Below are 15,727 nucleotides of genomic sequence, written 5' to 3' on the forward strand. Positions count from 1 at the left end.
TATTTTCAAAATGTGTATTTCACAGGTTATGCTAAAGGAATGTTTCATTCCTCTAACCCCAGTTTGGTTCAGCAGTGAAATGTTGGGTGCGATGGATAAGATAAAACCATCAGATCTGTCCAGCCCTGTGAAGGCTGCTCCAAGAGACAAAAAGGTAATTTCCATGTAAATGTCATGGTTCAGGTGTTGTCATTAAGTGAGTCCAGTCATTTACGTGACACATTCTTCTTGATTGATAACATTTAAATTGTGTATAATTGTCTAAAGAAGCTGTAATCTGCATGTGTGGAATATATAAATATATATATTTTTTGTCTTTCATTAGAAATCAAATGTGAGATATCAACAGAGAGTTGTTTTCAAAAGGACAAAGTCACAGGTTTGTGTTTTTATTTGTATTTTTTATTGAGTAATGTAAATATTAGACTAGTTTATAATTGCTGTTATTCAGTTTGAGAAGGGGAGAATAAAATGTTTTACAGCAATGAGTAACAATAGTTATTGTAATATAAATAAGTAAATTTTTAGTTGTTGTTTTGCAGGCATTACAAAGGATGGTGGTGGATGCCAGTCTTTGTTCTTCCAGTGTTGTGGAAGAGGTTGTGCAGCAAGAGGTTTGTTTCTTGCTTTAGAATTTCAGAAAAGAGAGATAAGTGTTTATTAGTGATGTATGGTTGTTGTTATTTATGTTATTGATCTGGCACATTGTTTAAGAATTAACAATATTGGTAATTTATGTATAATCAAGTAGACTAGTGAGGAGGAATTAAGTGTACTCTGTAATGTGCAAGTAATAGTAAAACAATAAAAAAACATACACAGTAGTTTGTTGGCTCAGTGGAGTATGCAACATCATTTCATTATCTAACCTTTTTGCTGTTGTATACATTCTAAGTATGTATTACTTTTGTTATTGTGTTTAATAGGCAACACCAAGGCCGTTGGTGGATGCAAGTTTGTCTTGTTCCAGTGGTGTGGAAAAGGCTGTGCAGGAGGAGGTTTGTGGCCTGCTTTAGAATGTCACCTTAAAAAAGAGAACATGTTTTGTAGCAATGAGTGACTATTGTTATATAAATGATATAAGTTCATTTGTAGTTGTTGTTTTGCAGACAACACAAAGGATGGTGGTGGATGCCAGTCTTTGTTCTTCCAGTTTTGTGGAAGAGGTTGTGCAGCAAGAGGTTTGTTTCTTGCTTTACATTTTCAGAAAAGAGAGAAAATTATGATAAGTGCTTATTAGTGATGTATGGTTGTTGTTATTTATGTTATTGATATAGCACATTGTTTAAGCATTAACAATATTGGTAATTTATGTATAATCAAGCAGACTAGTGAGGAGGAATTAAGTGTACTTTGTAATGGGCAAGTAATAGTAAAACAACATAAAAACACACAGTCATAACCTTTTTGCTGTTGTATACATTCTAAGTATGTATTACTTTTGTTATTGTGTTTAATAGGCAACACCAAGGCCGTTGGTGGATGCAAGTTTGTCTTGTTCCAGTGGTGTGGAAAAGGTTGTGCAGGAGGAGGTTTGTGGCCTGCTTTAGAAAGTCACCTTAAAGAAGAGAACATGTTTTGTAGCAATGAGTGACAATTGTTATCTAAATGATCTAAGTTCATTTGTAGTTGTTGTTTTGCAGGCAACACAAAGGATGGTGGTGGATGCCAGTCTTTGTTCTTCCAGTTTTGTGGAAGAGGTTGTGCAGCAAGAGGTTTGTTTCTTGCTTTACAATTTCAGAAAAGAAAGAAAATTATGATAAGTGCTTATTAGTGATGCATGGTTGTTGTTATTTATGTTATTGATTTAGCACATCGTTTAAGCTTTAGCAATATTGGTAATTTATGTATAAATCAAGTAAACTAATGAGGGTGAATTAAGTGAATTTTGTAATGTTGCTTAAGTATGCATAAGTAATGGTATAACCATGAAAACATATAGTTGTTTGTTGGATGGATTGTTGGAGCATGCAACATCATTTCATCGCCTACCCTTGTTGCTGTTGTATACGTTCACATAGCAAGTATGGATTACTTTTGTTTTGTTTTGTTTTGTTTTGTTTTTTGTTTAATAGGTAACACAAAGACCAGTGGTGGATGCAAGTTTGTCTTGTTCCAGTGGTGTGAAAGACGCTGTGCAGGAGGAGGTTGGTGTTCTGCATTAAAATGACAAGTTCCATAAAAGTACATTGTTTCTATGTAGTGATGTAGTTTGTTGTTGAAGATGTTGCCATTCATCTGGGCGAATGTTGAAGTTGTAAAAACATAGATAAGATATCTAAGCATTTTCTGCAACGTTTATGCTATGCATGTTCCGTGATGTTGTGTAATGTTAAATTAATAAATGAATCGTTTGTTAAAATGTTTTTTTTTGTCATATACCTATAGTTGCCGAGGGAGAGGACTTCTCGCATGGAGCATGCAGCCAAGATCAGTCCCAACCGTATACAAAGTAAGACCATTGGTAATGCAAATACATCTATGTGTTATGTTTTAGAAGGTGATGTTACATGTAATTCATTCTTGACTGATATGAACACAGCATATGACAGTTATGCACATACTGATAGCTCCAGTATTAATGTTCATCCAATATCATTCGGAGCTCCAAGTGATGCTCTAGAGTGTCAATGCAGAAGTGTGAATGGGTCTTTTCATCAAGGAGACAGTCGGTTGAACCATCCAGGTAAGCAGTGTATGGCTATAGCGTATGTGGGTCTAGCAAATCACACAGTTAGTAGTGCGTTTTCATGGTGTTCGGAAGATTTAGACAAAGTTCTTGTTTTAGGTGATCGTTTGTATACATTATTGAAAAATAGTGACAAGTTCAGTAGCTCACATAACTATTTAATGGTGCCAGACTTGCCAAAGCAGCTAGTTTTTGAAGGAACGCTGTTTGAGTTTAAGGAAATAGATGTGGTGTCTGGATTTATACCGATGGTCGATAAAACAATTATTGTGGAATGTCAAGACGTTACTATTTTAAAAGGATTGCAAAAGATACATGATCAAGTTGATTTATGTTTGCTGACCATGGGTTGTTATACATGTGCAATCATTAGCAAAAATGGACAGTATGCAGTGTTTGATTCCCATGCTCGCAGTGCTAGTGGAATGCCAGATGGTGATGGTAAAAGTGTTGTAGTTTACTTTAATTGTCTTCAAGATGTTTATGATCATATATGTAATTTGACAAAAAAAGACATGTAGAGGGCAAACGTTTTTTGAGTTTTCAGGTTTTCATGTTGTGCGGACACAGACAAGTTCATATGAACACTCTGTAAAGGGTGTTGGCATGATTGTATTGGATTCCCTGGCTGAAGTTACACGTAATTTAGGTTTGGCTAATAAGAGCACAATATTTGAGCTCCATGCGTACACCGAGGCAGAAAAAGTACATTCCCAACCAGTGTCATTTGGAGCTTCAAGTCATGCTTTAGAGCGTTATGATTACAGAAGCTTGAATGGTTTTCATAAGGGAGACACACTACAAGCAATGGCTCAATGTTCAGTGGGTCAACAAGCTAAACCGTCTGTAAAGGATGTAAAAATTACTACACAGGATTCTACTGTATCACAGCAATGTAAGATGTCATTGAGAAGTAGCGTTTCAAGGACAATGAAAAGTTGTGACGCTACTGCACTTAATGCTGATGTGCAGATAATGGGCAATGTGACTCATAAAAAGATGCAATTTAAACCTATTGGTAAACAAGTTGTCCAAGATTTATGTACACGATTTAAATGGGATTTAGAGAAACTTGTTGCAGAGGAGTCTGCAAATGGTGGTTTACTAGGGCTTCCATGCCAGAAAGAGAAAATAATAGGTGATGGGAACTGTTTCTTTCGAGCAGTATCTCAAGCTGTGTGTGGTTCACAAAAGAACCACAGAAAAATCAGACTAGCTGTTGTAAAACAAATGGAATCAAATGCAGTTGTGTATGAAACATTTTTAAGGAGTGAGTACTCTTCAATGGATGAGTATATAAAACAATCAAAAATGCGAAATGTTGGCAGTTGGGCTACTGAAGTAGAAATTCAAGCAACAGCAGATTGTTTAGGAGTCAATATATTTACATATTATGATGGTAAGTGGTTAGAATATAGTTCAAAAGCAAAAGAGGGAATTTACCTAGAAAATAGCAATGGTAATCATTATGAAACTGTTATTTGTGTGTATCATCCAGAACTGCAGAAGTGTTATGGTTTGTGTAAAGCCTATCTGGCCAACTTCGAAGCATATAATTTAAGAAGGCAAAATATAGTTCAAGGTTCATGTATACAAGTAAGTGTTAAAAGTGTAAACAACACTGACAATTTGAATCTAACCAGAACACTAAGTATTAAGAAAGAAGTTGTGAATATTGAGGATGATGGTATAGCGCAAACAAAATATTCAAAGAGTAATAGTTTTATTTCAAAGTATTTGATACAGAAGTATAGATATCAAAAGAAAACTAATTATCAAGACAACGTATCGCATAGAAATAAACTAAAGGAAATGCGTGTTGCGAAATATCACCTAAATGCATTGCATCGGGACAAACTTAGGGACAAAAGTAGAAAAAAATATTGGGAAAACCCTTTTCTAAGGGAAAAAGTGAAAGAATTGAGTGTAAAGAAATATTGTGAAAACACAGTGCATAGAGAAAAAGTCAAAGACAAGAGTATAAAAAAGTATTGGCAAAACGAACCGCATAGAAAAAAAATGAAAGAAATTAGTGCAAATAAATATCGGCAAGATGAAACACATAGGGAAAAAGTGAAAGAAATGAGTATAAAGAAATATCGGCAAAATGAATTGCATAAGGAAAAAGTGAAAGAAATGAGCACAATAAATTATTGGCATAACGTGTTGCACAGGAAAAGCGTTAAACTTCGAAGTAAAAGTAAGTATGATAGTAATCCCGATCACAAGAAAAAAGTTAAGGCAGCTACCAGATGTAGGATGCAAAAAATTAAAGAGAGGTCAACACAGATAGATTTCATTATGAATTTTTTTTTGGATAAAGTGAAAAATGGGCCGGAATTTGTGTGTAGCGTCTGCCATAGATTGTTATTTAGACGCCAGGTTTTATTTTATAAAACCGATAATTACAAGAAAAATAAAATAGTAGCTGCAATAGCTGAAAAATGTGTCACAGAAAAATATTTGCACAAATGTAGTGTGGACTGTGTAGTACCATGTAGGGCATTACAGTCAGCTAGAGGCCAGCTGTGGATTTGCTTCACCTGCAATGGTAAGATTATTAAAGGCGAAATACCTCCTGAATGCGTAATTAACAATTTGACAGTCCAACCCATTCCACCTGACTTGGCATGTTTGAATAGCTTGGAACAACATTTGATTGCCTTACATATACCATTTATGAAAATGTTAGCTTTACCTAAAGGTGGGCAAAATGGAGTACATGGACCAGTGACGTGTGTTCCAGCAAATATTGTGCAAACAAACAATTTGCTGCCTCGTTCTAATATGGAAGGGTCTTTATTGGCTGTAAAACTGAAGCGAAAATTAACATATAAAGGTTATTATGAATACCAATTTGTTGATACGATGCGCATAAGACAAGCATTACAAATTTTAAAACAAACAAATGTGCATTATAAAGATGTTAATTTTAACGAAACCTGGATAAATGAGTTTTGTAGGGAACAAGGTGAAGTTGTAGAAAATGTCAATAATGTGGAAAGTGGTGAAAACTCAAATGTTGAAGATGACCTTTTGCATGATAGACAACAACATTGTATGTTTCAAGACACCTGTTTAATGCCTGTTGATATTGGCCAGGAAGCGCTCGATCAGTACTTTGATGATGTTTTAAATTTGGCACCAGCAGAAGGCAATAATCCTGTGAAATTGCTTTCTGATCATACAAATGAAGCCAAATGCTTCCCAGTCTTATTTCCACAGGGACGAAATACATACCACGATAGTAGGCAATATCGACTAACTTTGGCACGTTATTTCAACAACAGAATTTTACATGCTGATGGAAGGTTTGCACAAAATGTTGAATATATATTTTTTGCTCAGTACATGTCTGAGATAGAGCAGGTTATCTCAAATGTATCCATTGCATTACGCAAAGGAAACAAAGGTCAAACATTTAAAAAGCTGAGCAAAGATATGTTAAAAAATGAAGAATCATTGAGGGATTTATTAAAGTTTGATGAAGGTTATCGTTTCCTTAAACCTATAAGAGGTACCCCAGCTTTTTGGCAGGGAGTACAACGAGACCTGATTGCCTGTGTTCGTCAGCTTGGTGTTCCTACCTGGTTTTGTTCATTTTCTTCGGCTGACATTCGTTGGAAAACCCTTCTGAACAGTATTTTAAAAAATAACGGTAGAACACAGACAGCAGAAGAGTTAGAATGGGCAGACAAATGTGAACTGCTTCGTCACAATCCCGTAGCTGCTGCAAGATATTTTGATTTTCGCTGGCATATCTTTTTGCGCGAGGTGCTTATGTCTGATTCACATCCAATTGGTAAAATCCTGGATTACTTTCACAGGGTGGAATTTCAGCAGCGTGGTTCACCTCATACTCACTGCTTTTTTTGGATTTTCAATGCTCCACTGATTGACAAAAACACAGATGATGAAGTATGTGAATTTATCGATAAATATGTAACATGTGAATTACCTTCAGAAGATGAGGCATTATTAGACATAGTCACATCTGTACAGGAGCATTCAAAGCAACATACCAAATCATGTAAAAAGAAAAACACAGTTTGTCGTTTCAATTATCCCAGGCCAGCATCCAGTAGGACATTTATTAGTCGTAAGAAAACTGATGAAAATGACAAAAAACAATGCAAATGTAAGGTAGATAAAGATGCTTTAGCAAAATGTGCATGTAAAAATGAGGAACAGCAAGAATCTATCAGAGCAGCAGAAATTATGACAGCAGTAAAGACTGCTCTTTCAGGTAAAAATGCTAGCTTCAACTCTGTGGAACATTTGTTTGAAAGCCTCGGCATAAATCAAGAAACGTTTGAGGATGCATATCAACGCTTTAGTCGAAATACACATGTTTTGAAAAGGGACGTTAACGCAGTTTGGGTAAATCCGTACAATAAGTCACTGCTAAAATGTTGGAATGCAAACATGGACATACAATACGTTATTGATGCATATGCATGCATAGTGTACATAATTTCTTATATTTCAAAGTCAGAAAGGGAAATGGGATTACTGTTAAGAAATGCTCAAAGTGAAGCCGCAAAAGATGGAAATGTTTCGGCAAAGGCTGCATTAAAAAATCTCGGTAGTGTTTATCTACAGAACAGAGAGGTCTCTGCTCAAGAGGCAGTCTATCGATTAACAAATATGCATCTGAAGGAATGCTCAAGGAAAGTTGTTTTTGTACCAACAGGGGACAATCAAGTGAAACTAAGTTTGCCTTTAAATGTGTTACGGCAAAAGGCGGCATCACAAAATCTTACCACGGAAGACATGTGGATGACCAATACAGTAGAACGGTATAAAAATAGACCCAATGATGCCACTTTTAATGATATGTGTATGGCCACATTTGCATCAGAATATCGTGTTTTGAGTAAGAATGAGAAATGCCAAAATCGGATTACACTGAATAATGATTGCGGTTTCATCGCAAAAAGAACACGAACAAAACCTGCAGTAGTTCGATACATGCGCTTTTCTGAAAGTAAAAATTCAGAATTGTTTTACCAAAGTAGGATGCAATTGTTTTTGCCATATCGGGTAGATACACAGCTAAAACCTCCCAACTGCGAATTATTTGAACAGTTTTACAAAAATGGTCATGTGAGATTTAATGATGGTTCAAAACATTCAGTGAAGTCGGTTGTTGATTTGAACAGAAGTAAATTTGAAAAAGAAGCAAATGAATTGGAAGCCATCCAGAATATGATTGATTCTGATGGCATTTTAGAAAATGCTTGGTGTGATCTGTTCCCCGAACAAGAGCTAGAGCGATTACAATGTGAGGAGGAACGGAAAAACAAAGACCAGATAGTAGAAGAAGTAGAAAATATTCCGGATTTAGCTGTAGGTAACCAAAAAATAGCACATTTGGAAAAGAGAAATAACATAATGAGCAGAAGTGATGGCTTGGCTTTAATTAGATCTCTCAATAAGACACAATTGTCTGTTTTCTATCAAATACGACAGTGGTGTTTAGAAAAGTTAGCAGGGAAAAATCCCGATCTATTGCATGTATTCATTACAGGTGGTGCCGGGACAGGAAAAACCCATTTAATAAAAGCTATTCAATATGAAGCAACAAGACTGTTGTCAACAGTCTGCCGCCATCCTGACAATGTTTGTGTTTTGATAACTGCTCCAACAGGAATTGCTGCATACAATTTGCATGCATCAACTATTCATCATACATTTAGCATAAGCAAAGATTGTCGCTTACCTTACACACCATTGGGTGAGGAAAAGCTTAATTCATTGCGTGCTAAATATAGTGATTTGCAAATTCTCATAATAGATTAAATATCTATGGTTGATCACAAAATGTTATCATATATTCATGGTAGGTTAAGACAAATTAAACAAACTGGTGATGTTCACCCTTTTGGTAAAGTAAGTGTAATTGCTGTTGGAGATTTTTTCCAATTACCTCCGGTAAAAGGGAAACCCCTATATGTAGATGATGTTGGCTTTAACTTGTGGTCTAATCGATTTAGAGTTGTGGAATTGAAAGATATAGTTAGGCAAAAAGACCATGTTTTTGCAGAGTTGCTGAATAGAATACGAACTCGTTCCAAAGGCACCCCAATGTTAAAAACTTACATAGAAACTCTAAAACGTTGTGAAACTGGCGAAGTCAGCTCAGCATTGCACATATTTCCTACTAATAAACAAGTAAATGAACACAACATTCAACAGCTATTTAAGACTTGTCCAGAATATATTGAGATAGATGCTCAGGACTTTGTCACTAATAAAAAAACAGGAAAACTAGAGTTAAAAAGTGGACATCACGCTAAAGCACATGATGCATGTTTGGCAGAAAAATTTTTGTTGGGAAAAGATGCACGGGTTATGTTGTGTAAGAATGTTGATGTTATGGATGGTCTGGTTAATGGTGTATGTGGTACAGTAACACATATTGTTACTTATCAAAATAATAAGTTTCCTCAAAAAGTGTATGTGAAATTTGATGATAATCAAATAGGTGCCCAAAGTAGGAAACAATCTGCAGGTTCCAATCCATTTATTTCAATGGGTGCCACTGCGATTGAGCCAGAGGAAGAAAGGGCCACAAAACAAGGAGGGTTGCGTAGACAGTTTCCACTTAAACTTGCGTGGGCTTGTACAATACATAAAGTACAAGGAATTACAGTTGACAATGTAGTAGTGTCCCTCAAAAAAGTTTTTTCTGCAGGTCAGGCGTATGTGGCCTTAAGTCGTGTTACCAGTTTGGCAGGGTTAGTTATTCAAGATTTTGAAGATAAAGCTCTGTATTGTAAAGATCACATTAAGGATGCAATTCAGAGCATGCCTAAATTCCTGATAGAAAATGAAACAAAATCCAAATTCAACACACATACTTTTTCTTTATACATGATGAATGTGCAAAATTTGCCGTGTCATGTTTTTGATCTGGGATTGTGCACACAGCATTTGCAGCTTAACTGTATTGCTGTTATAGAAACCTGGCTCCCAGCTGTTTTTTCAATGGAAGCAGTCAAACTTGATGGTTACAATTTTCATAGTGCACCACGTGCTTTAGCATACAATGGCAACCACCCTGCTTTGGTTGGTTTGCAACACCAACAACATGGTGGTGTTGGCATGTATATTGCACACAATATGAAATATGACATTCTCAAACTACCAAATGTCAACTTGGAATGCTGGGCTTACAAATGTGCTACTTACAATATATTAGTAGCAGTCATTTATCGACCACCATCATATCCCATGTCTTTATTTAAAGAAAATCTAGGAAAGCTCCTTGATTGGCTAGATCAGGGGTGTCAAACTCTTGTTAGCTCAGGGGCCGCATGGAGGAAAATATATTACCAAGTGGGCCGCATCAGAAAAATAACGGTATATAACTTAAAAACAATTGCCGTCATTTATACGCAGATTTTCGTGGACCAGCCCTAAATGACGGTGCTTAACTGTAATCATATTGTTCCAAAAAATTACACAAATGTAAATGGAAGGTAGCAAAACAATATATATATATATATATATATATATATATATATATATATATATATATATATATATATATATATATATATATATATATATATATATATATAAATTGTTCCCAGAATGCATTGCATTGCGTGGCGCAGTTAATCACGTTATAAGGACGCTAATCCTTGTCATGTCTTATTTTTGCTACCAGTAATTGAATTTGTATCATATTTAACACGTTTATGTTGGTGTATGATTTAAATAAATAAATAAATAAATAAATGAATAAATAAATAATAATAATTCAACAAACCATAACTTTAAGTTGTGTGTAAAATAATGAAATTCATAACGATTCATCTGTGGACTGCTTGTGAATGTACAAATTTATTATGTTTTAATTGTGGACGGCTGATTAATTAGTCCGACATTACAATTTTATTTTATTTTTTTACTTTGTAAAATCATCTCGCGGGCCGCATTAAGACCCTTTCCGGGCCTGATCCGGCCCGCGGGCCTTATGTTTGACATCCCTGGGCTAGATCCTCAAAGTAACACAATAGCTGTCATGGGAGATTTCAATGATGATCTTCTAAAATCATCCACAATCTGCAAATTTGTAACAGACAGAGGGTATTCTCAGCTTGTTGGAGAACCCACGACAGAAAAAGGTACACAAATTGATCATGTGTATGTAAAAACTCCATTTTATGATGTAAAATCAATAGTTGTACCAACATATTTCAGTGATCACGAAGGGCTTGTGTGTTCTTTTACACATAAATGTATGAATAATGATCCAAAAAACTAACATTTTATACACTCAGATTTACAAAGGTGTCAACCTATAGGGATGTCGTTCCAGAACAAATTACCGGTAACTGAATCCTCATACTTTTAAAATAAAACAAGCCCTATAAACAAGCCCTAAAAGTACTTGACAAAAAACAACAACAACAACAACAACATCATTGTCATATCCTGAAAAAGTATGGCCTTTTAACTGGGAAAACATTGTAAAATATACTGATTGTGTCCTTGTTTACAAAATTTTCCATGGTAAAGCTCCACCACCATTATTACAGTTTGTTCAGAGGGACTCTAATAGGTCGCTTGCACATCGTAATGCATCATGGGAGTTTTTCCTTCGGGCGCCATATTGGGTGTCCGCCGGTTCACAAGGTACACTCGCGAGTTACACGGTAGAGCTTATCAACCTGATGTAATTTTCGCAGTATTTTCACGATTTACCGGAAGATCAAAAACAACGATACAGGCAGAAGGTGTCTCTGTGTGGTGGGATTGATCCTAATTACGTCCTGACCAAGGGTGATTTTTTTTTTGACGGAGAAAGCTTGCTGGCCAAATGTGACATCTCTGGACATCTTTCCCTACCTCGTGTTGACAACATGCTCCATAACACGCCAACAAATCCCTGGAGGCTTACAATTATTTTGTAAGCGGGTGGATACAGAGTGTAAACTTTAACATCGCATCAGAAGAAACGGTTGCTGTTGCACGTAAGTAAACCACATGGTGTTGGTAATTCTGCACACAAAAATGTTGATTTGTTCTCAGGCTTCCTGTTATCATTGTGTTTACATGCACAGCTAGGTTTACCTGATGTGGTTTTTCTAACAATTTTATAACAGGCAAATATGACAGAGCGTATAAGAATAAAAAGTAACTATGCACAGCCTCCCCGTGGCTTAATTAAATTTAATGCTACCCTTTCACTAGTTACATGTTACTTATTCTAAATGGTTAAGGTTAACCACTCTCAGAGGACGTATTTTTAGTTTCAGTTTCCAGTACAATAAAACGTGTTCATGGTAACTACTGAGCATACTGACAGCTTTTCTTATGATCTCACGGTTAAGGAGGCTGTCACAACACCCAATTTCTGTCTGGTGCCGGATGGCAACAATTCCCATCACTTGTCACGACAACACCAATAGTATTACCAGGTATGTATGGCTTTACTTTTTGTAGTTTCTTATTTAATTCTATGTTTCATATTTTCATTACAATGTTTGTAATATTTTCAGATTCAGGCACAGATGAGTTTAACTGGACGGGACTTCTGCGACTTTGTGGTGTGGACAAAGTGTGATTGAGCGAGTCCACCCAGATCGCTCGTTTTGGCCAGCTGGAAAAGCCAGAGTTTTTTTTCCCCAAAGTCCCCTCCTTACCTGAACTGCTCGGGAGAGCATTTACTAGATCAGCAGTGGACTTCCAGTGTTCCTGCTCAGCCGCTGTCACCTACCACTTGCTCGTGTACTTCAAAGATGCGGAATAAAGTAGTTTTTTGTGCTGCAGCAGATTGTAAAATCAAATGATATCACTTGAAGTGTGCCAATCTAGACTGCCAAAAGGACAGTGGTTTTGTGACAAGTGTGAAACAAGGATTATTGGGAAAACTGTAACACAGTACTGGTACTTGTCTTACATTAAACAAATTTAAAAGAGAGCAACTTTTTCCTCTGTACATAGCATAATGAAAGTCATTGCGTACCCCATCAACATTACATCATACCGTCATCTCAGGATGGTAGGCACCTGTGCTAAAATAAATACATTAACAGTTCAATTTTTAACCCTGAAATTACTACATCTAATCATTATTCACTTCATTTTTTGTGCTTTTAGAAATAATAGAGATTTATGCCATTACTTTAAGAGGGACCATATTGCACATTGAGTCAAATCCTGTCATTTGTATTATGTATAGCTTTGTAAACAAACCCAACAATAGAATTTGTATAAACGCTGCCTTTATTAGCGCCAAACAAACAGTCGCATGTTGTCCTCCTCCAATGCTTTGATGCTCGCCTTCGTTTCCATCATGTCATTGGCAATCAAGTCGGTGTGGCATGAGATCCCTAAAGAAAAAAATAAAGAAAAAATCACAAAAAAATACGGTACCAGTAATAGGTTTAATATAGTAAAGTAGTATAGTTTTTTTGTCAGTGTAAAAGAAATGTACACATTTTGTTGCATTTTTTAATGTATGAACATTGCTACAGGCAAATACTTATTTCTATAAACACTTCCAAATGTCTCTAAAATATAAGGTGCGTGTACACACACAAACAAACACATACATTCACTCATGCATACAATATATCATGTAATGAATTCTGAGTGGCATACCAGAGTCAATGATGTCAGCAGTACTTGAGGGTACAGGTTACTGGAGCCATCTGGCTGCATAACTGCAACAATCTCTGCCACTTCGAGTCGTCTTTTCTTTGCTTGTCTCTCCTGTGCACGTTCATATCTGAGACATAGATGTTGTAACTTGGGACCCAACTTTAATGTTGGAGCCCAGTCGGGATGATTGGACAGAAAAACGGGCGCAGGGCGACCTGTTAAAATAAACAAATATATAAACAAATAAAATATGGAAAGACTGGTTATTTTACCGCAGTAGGGTGGCCGTGAATAAGTTCTTTAGCATGATGTGTAGGCTACCGGGGGTCTGTTTTCTTGCATCACCCCCGGGGGTCTGTTTTCTTGCATCAGCCCCTTCTGTCTCTTTTTTTTCCAAGTTTACATTTTGCCACCAAAAAACATGTTATCGGCATTAAAAGCCCAAGACTAATCAATCCAATTTCAGCAGTAAACACTTTGCACTGGCACTACTTGGGTGAAAATTTTCGATGTTAGCTTTCGGCTAACGTCCGCTAGCCAGCTTGTACTACCGAACTTGCTTGCTCATGAATCCAAAACATAAGCAACTTGCCCATATATGGGCGGTCGAAACGTTATTAATCCTCATGCATTAAATAAAGGTAAACAAGCTTACCGCTCACAAAGTGATCGCTGCACACACGAGCCCAAAGTAACGACTTCCCTCCGGAGTCCGCACTCCTGTCTCCAGGCCCTGGTTCCTAATTATTTTCGGAATTCGGAAAAAAGACCGACCATTTTCCCCCTTGGCTTTGTTCGAACAGCCAACGATGCAGCAACAATGTACCATTTTAAACGCAGAAAACAAACGTGATAGATACGTGTTAGACCGAATCGCTACGTAAATGGAGGCCACCCAGCATGGCGACTACGAGAAATCCGAGGCGGAAGTGACGACATGTGCAAGCGACCTATAGCTCAACCAGAGCTGGCTCTCGGGGTGACTTCAAAGTGCCACTCAGGAAAACTGCTTTTGGTCAAGCTACCTTCTATCGCTCATCACAAACATGGAACTACATACCAAGTACAATACGAGAATTGCTAAATATATCATTATTTTCTAAGTATTTCAGAGCATGGCTATTTGTAAAGCAAATCTGTCAACATAACATTGAATGAAAGCAGTTTTCCAGCTGCCTGTAATGTAATCCTTAGTAGTGTGTGATTGGCCCTGTTTTTGTTATAGAAATGTAATACAACTAAGTATTTTATGGTGATGGCAATAGTATTTTATGTATTTTTATGTCTTATTCTTTTATTTTTTCCTCTTTTAATTGTTTTTACTCTATCCTGTCCCCACTTTGGGGACCTTCCTGCCAATGGGACAAGGGATGCAAATTACTCAAACGGCTATAATCTTACACATATTTACATTTGTAAATGTTTATTAATATGTTCTGTCCCATTTTTAAAAAAAATAAACAAATGAAAAAAAAATGATGTCAAATGATGTAATTCTGTGAAAATAACTTTTTGCGTACCAACTGACAAGGCGGGGTCAAGTAGGACTCAGACGCAGGCGTAAGGTAGGCCACCAAGGCAGCAGGTTTATTTCCGGCCAACAGTGGTCTCCTCTCAAACTGAGAGGAGAACAGGGAGGGGAAAAAGTGGAGAACAAAAAGCGCTCCACTAGGGAGGAAAAAACAGGCAAAAGGTACTGGGGACAACAGAAAGCGCTCCGCTAGGGAGGAAAAAGGGCACAAGGCAAAAGGGGTAACTAAAGGCGCTCCAAAAGGGAGGAAAAGGCACAAAAACAAGGCAACAACGCTAGGCAACATGAACGAGGACATAAGGACTGTGGACGCTTCCATGCACTGACGGTGACACTTCGGCAACGGAGGGGAGAATGCAGGTGGCTTTTATTGTGTGGGTTGATTGGTGGCAGGTGGTGATAATCATGGGCGGGGACCGGTAATGAGTGAGCGGCAGGAAGGGCAAGTGACCTGGGGTGAGAGGAGAGTTAGGATTTCAGAGTAAAACGGGAAACAGAGACACAAAAATAAAAGCATGAGCCGCCACGCCTGGTGGCGGCGTGACAGTACCCCCCCCTCAACGGCCGGCTCTTGACGGCCCAGGAATGTCAGGGTGATCTTCATAAAATTCATCAATTAACGAGGGATCCACGATGAACCGGGAGGGGACCCATTGCCTTTCCTCCGGGCCGTATCCCTCCCAGTCCACCAGGTATTGTCTTCCGCGGCCCCGATTACGAACATCCAAAAGTTTTCTAACCTTGTAAACGGGGCCGCCTTCAATCATCTCCGGGGGGGGGTGGGTCGGGTTCGGAGGGCACCAGTGTGCTTTCATGAACAGGCTTGACTTGGCTGACGTGGAATGTAGGATGAACTCTGAGGGATCGTGGCAGATGGAGTCGAACGGCGG

At 37.4% G+C, this 15,727-nt stretch overlaps 2 protein-coding genes and 2 long non-coding RNA genes across 4 annotated transcripts; 3 read left to right on the top strand and 1 right to left on the bottom strand.

Moving 5' to 3' along the window:
- Positions 1-1,124: 1,124 nt before the first annotated feature.
- Positions 1,125-3,213, top strand: LOC144033151 (uncharacterized). Its single transcript, XM_077541026.1, has 5 exons — positions 1,125-1,181; positions 1,461-1,532; positions 1,644-1,715; positions 2,076-2,147; positions 2,389-3,213. The coding sequence occupies exons 3-5, from the start codon at positions 1,656-1,658 to the stop codon at positions 3,208-3,210; spliced, it is 954 nt and encodes a 317-aa protein (XP_077397152.1). The 5' UTR covers positions 1,125-1,181; positions 1,461-1,532; positions 1,644-1,655; the 3' UTR covers positions 3,211-3,213.
- On the top strand, positions 3,213-10,160 carry LOC144033150 (uncharacterized). Its single transcript, XM_077541025.1, has one exon. The coding sequence runs from the start codon at positions 3,296-3,298 to the stop codon at positions 8,489-8,491; it is 5,196 nt and encodes a 1,731-aa protein (XP_077397151.1). The 5' UTR covers positions 3,213-3,295; the 3' UTR covers positions 8,492-10,160.
- Positions 10,161-10,467: 307 nt separating this feature from the next.
- LOC144033153 (uncharacterized) lies at positions 10,468-15,386 on the top strand. The gene is made up of 2 exons (XR_013287891.1): positions 10,468-12,120; positions 12,202-15,386. It is a non-coding gene; the product is annotated as an uncharacterized LOC144033153 (long non-coding RNA).
- Positions 12,911-14,258, bottom strand: LOC144033152 (uncharacterized). The gene is made up of 3 exons (XR_013287890.1): positions 13,962-14,258; positions 13,307-13,521; positions 12,911-13,035 (listed from the first exon to the last, which is right to left on the bottom strand). It is a non-coding gene; the product is annotated as an uncharacterized LOC144033152 (long non-coding RNA).
- Positions 15,387-15,727: the final 341 nt, after the last annotated feature.

Source organism: Festucalex cinctus, chromosome 13 (assembly GCF_051991245.1).
Source record: "Festucalex cinctus isolate MCC-2025b chromosome 13, RoL_Fcin_1.0, whole genome shotgun sequence".
Lineage (NCBI taxonomy): Eukaryota > Metazoa > Chordata > Actinopteri > Syngnathiformes > Syngnathidae > Festucalex > Festucalex cinctus.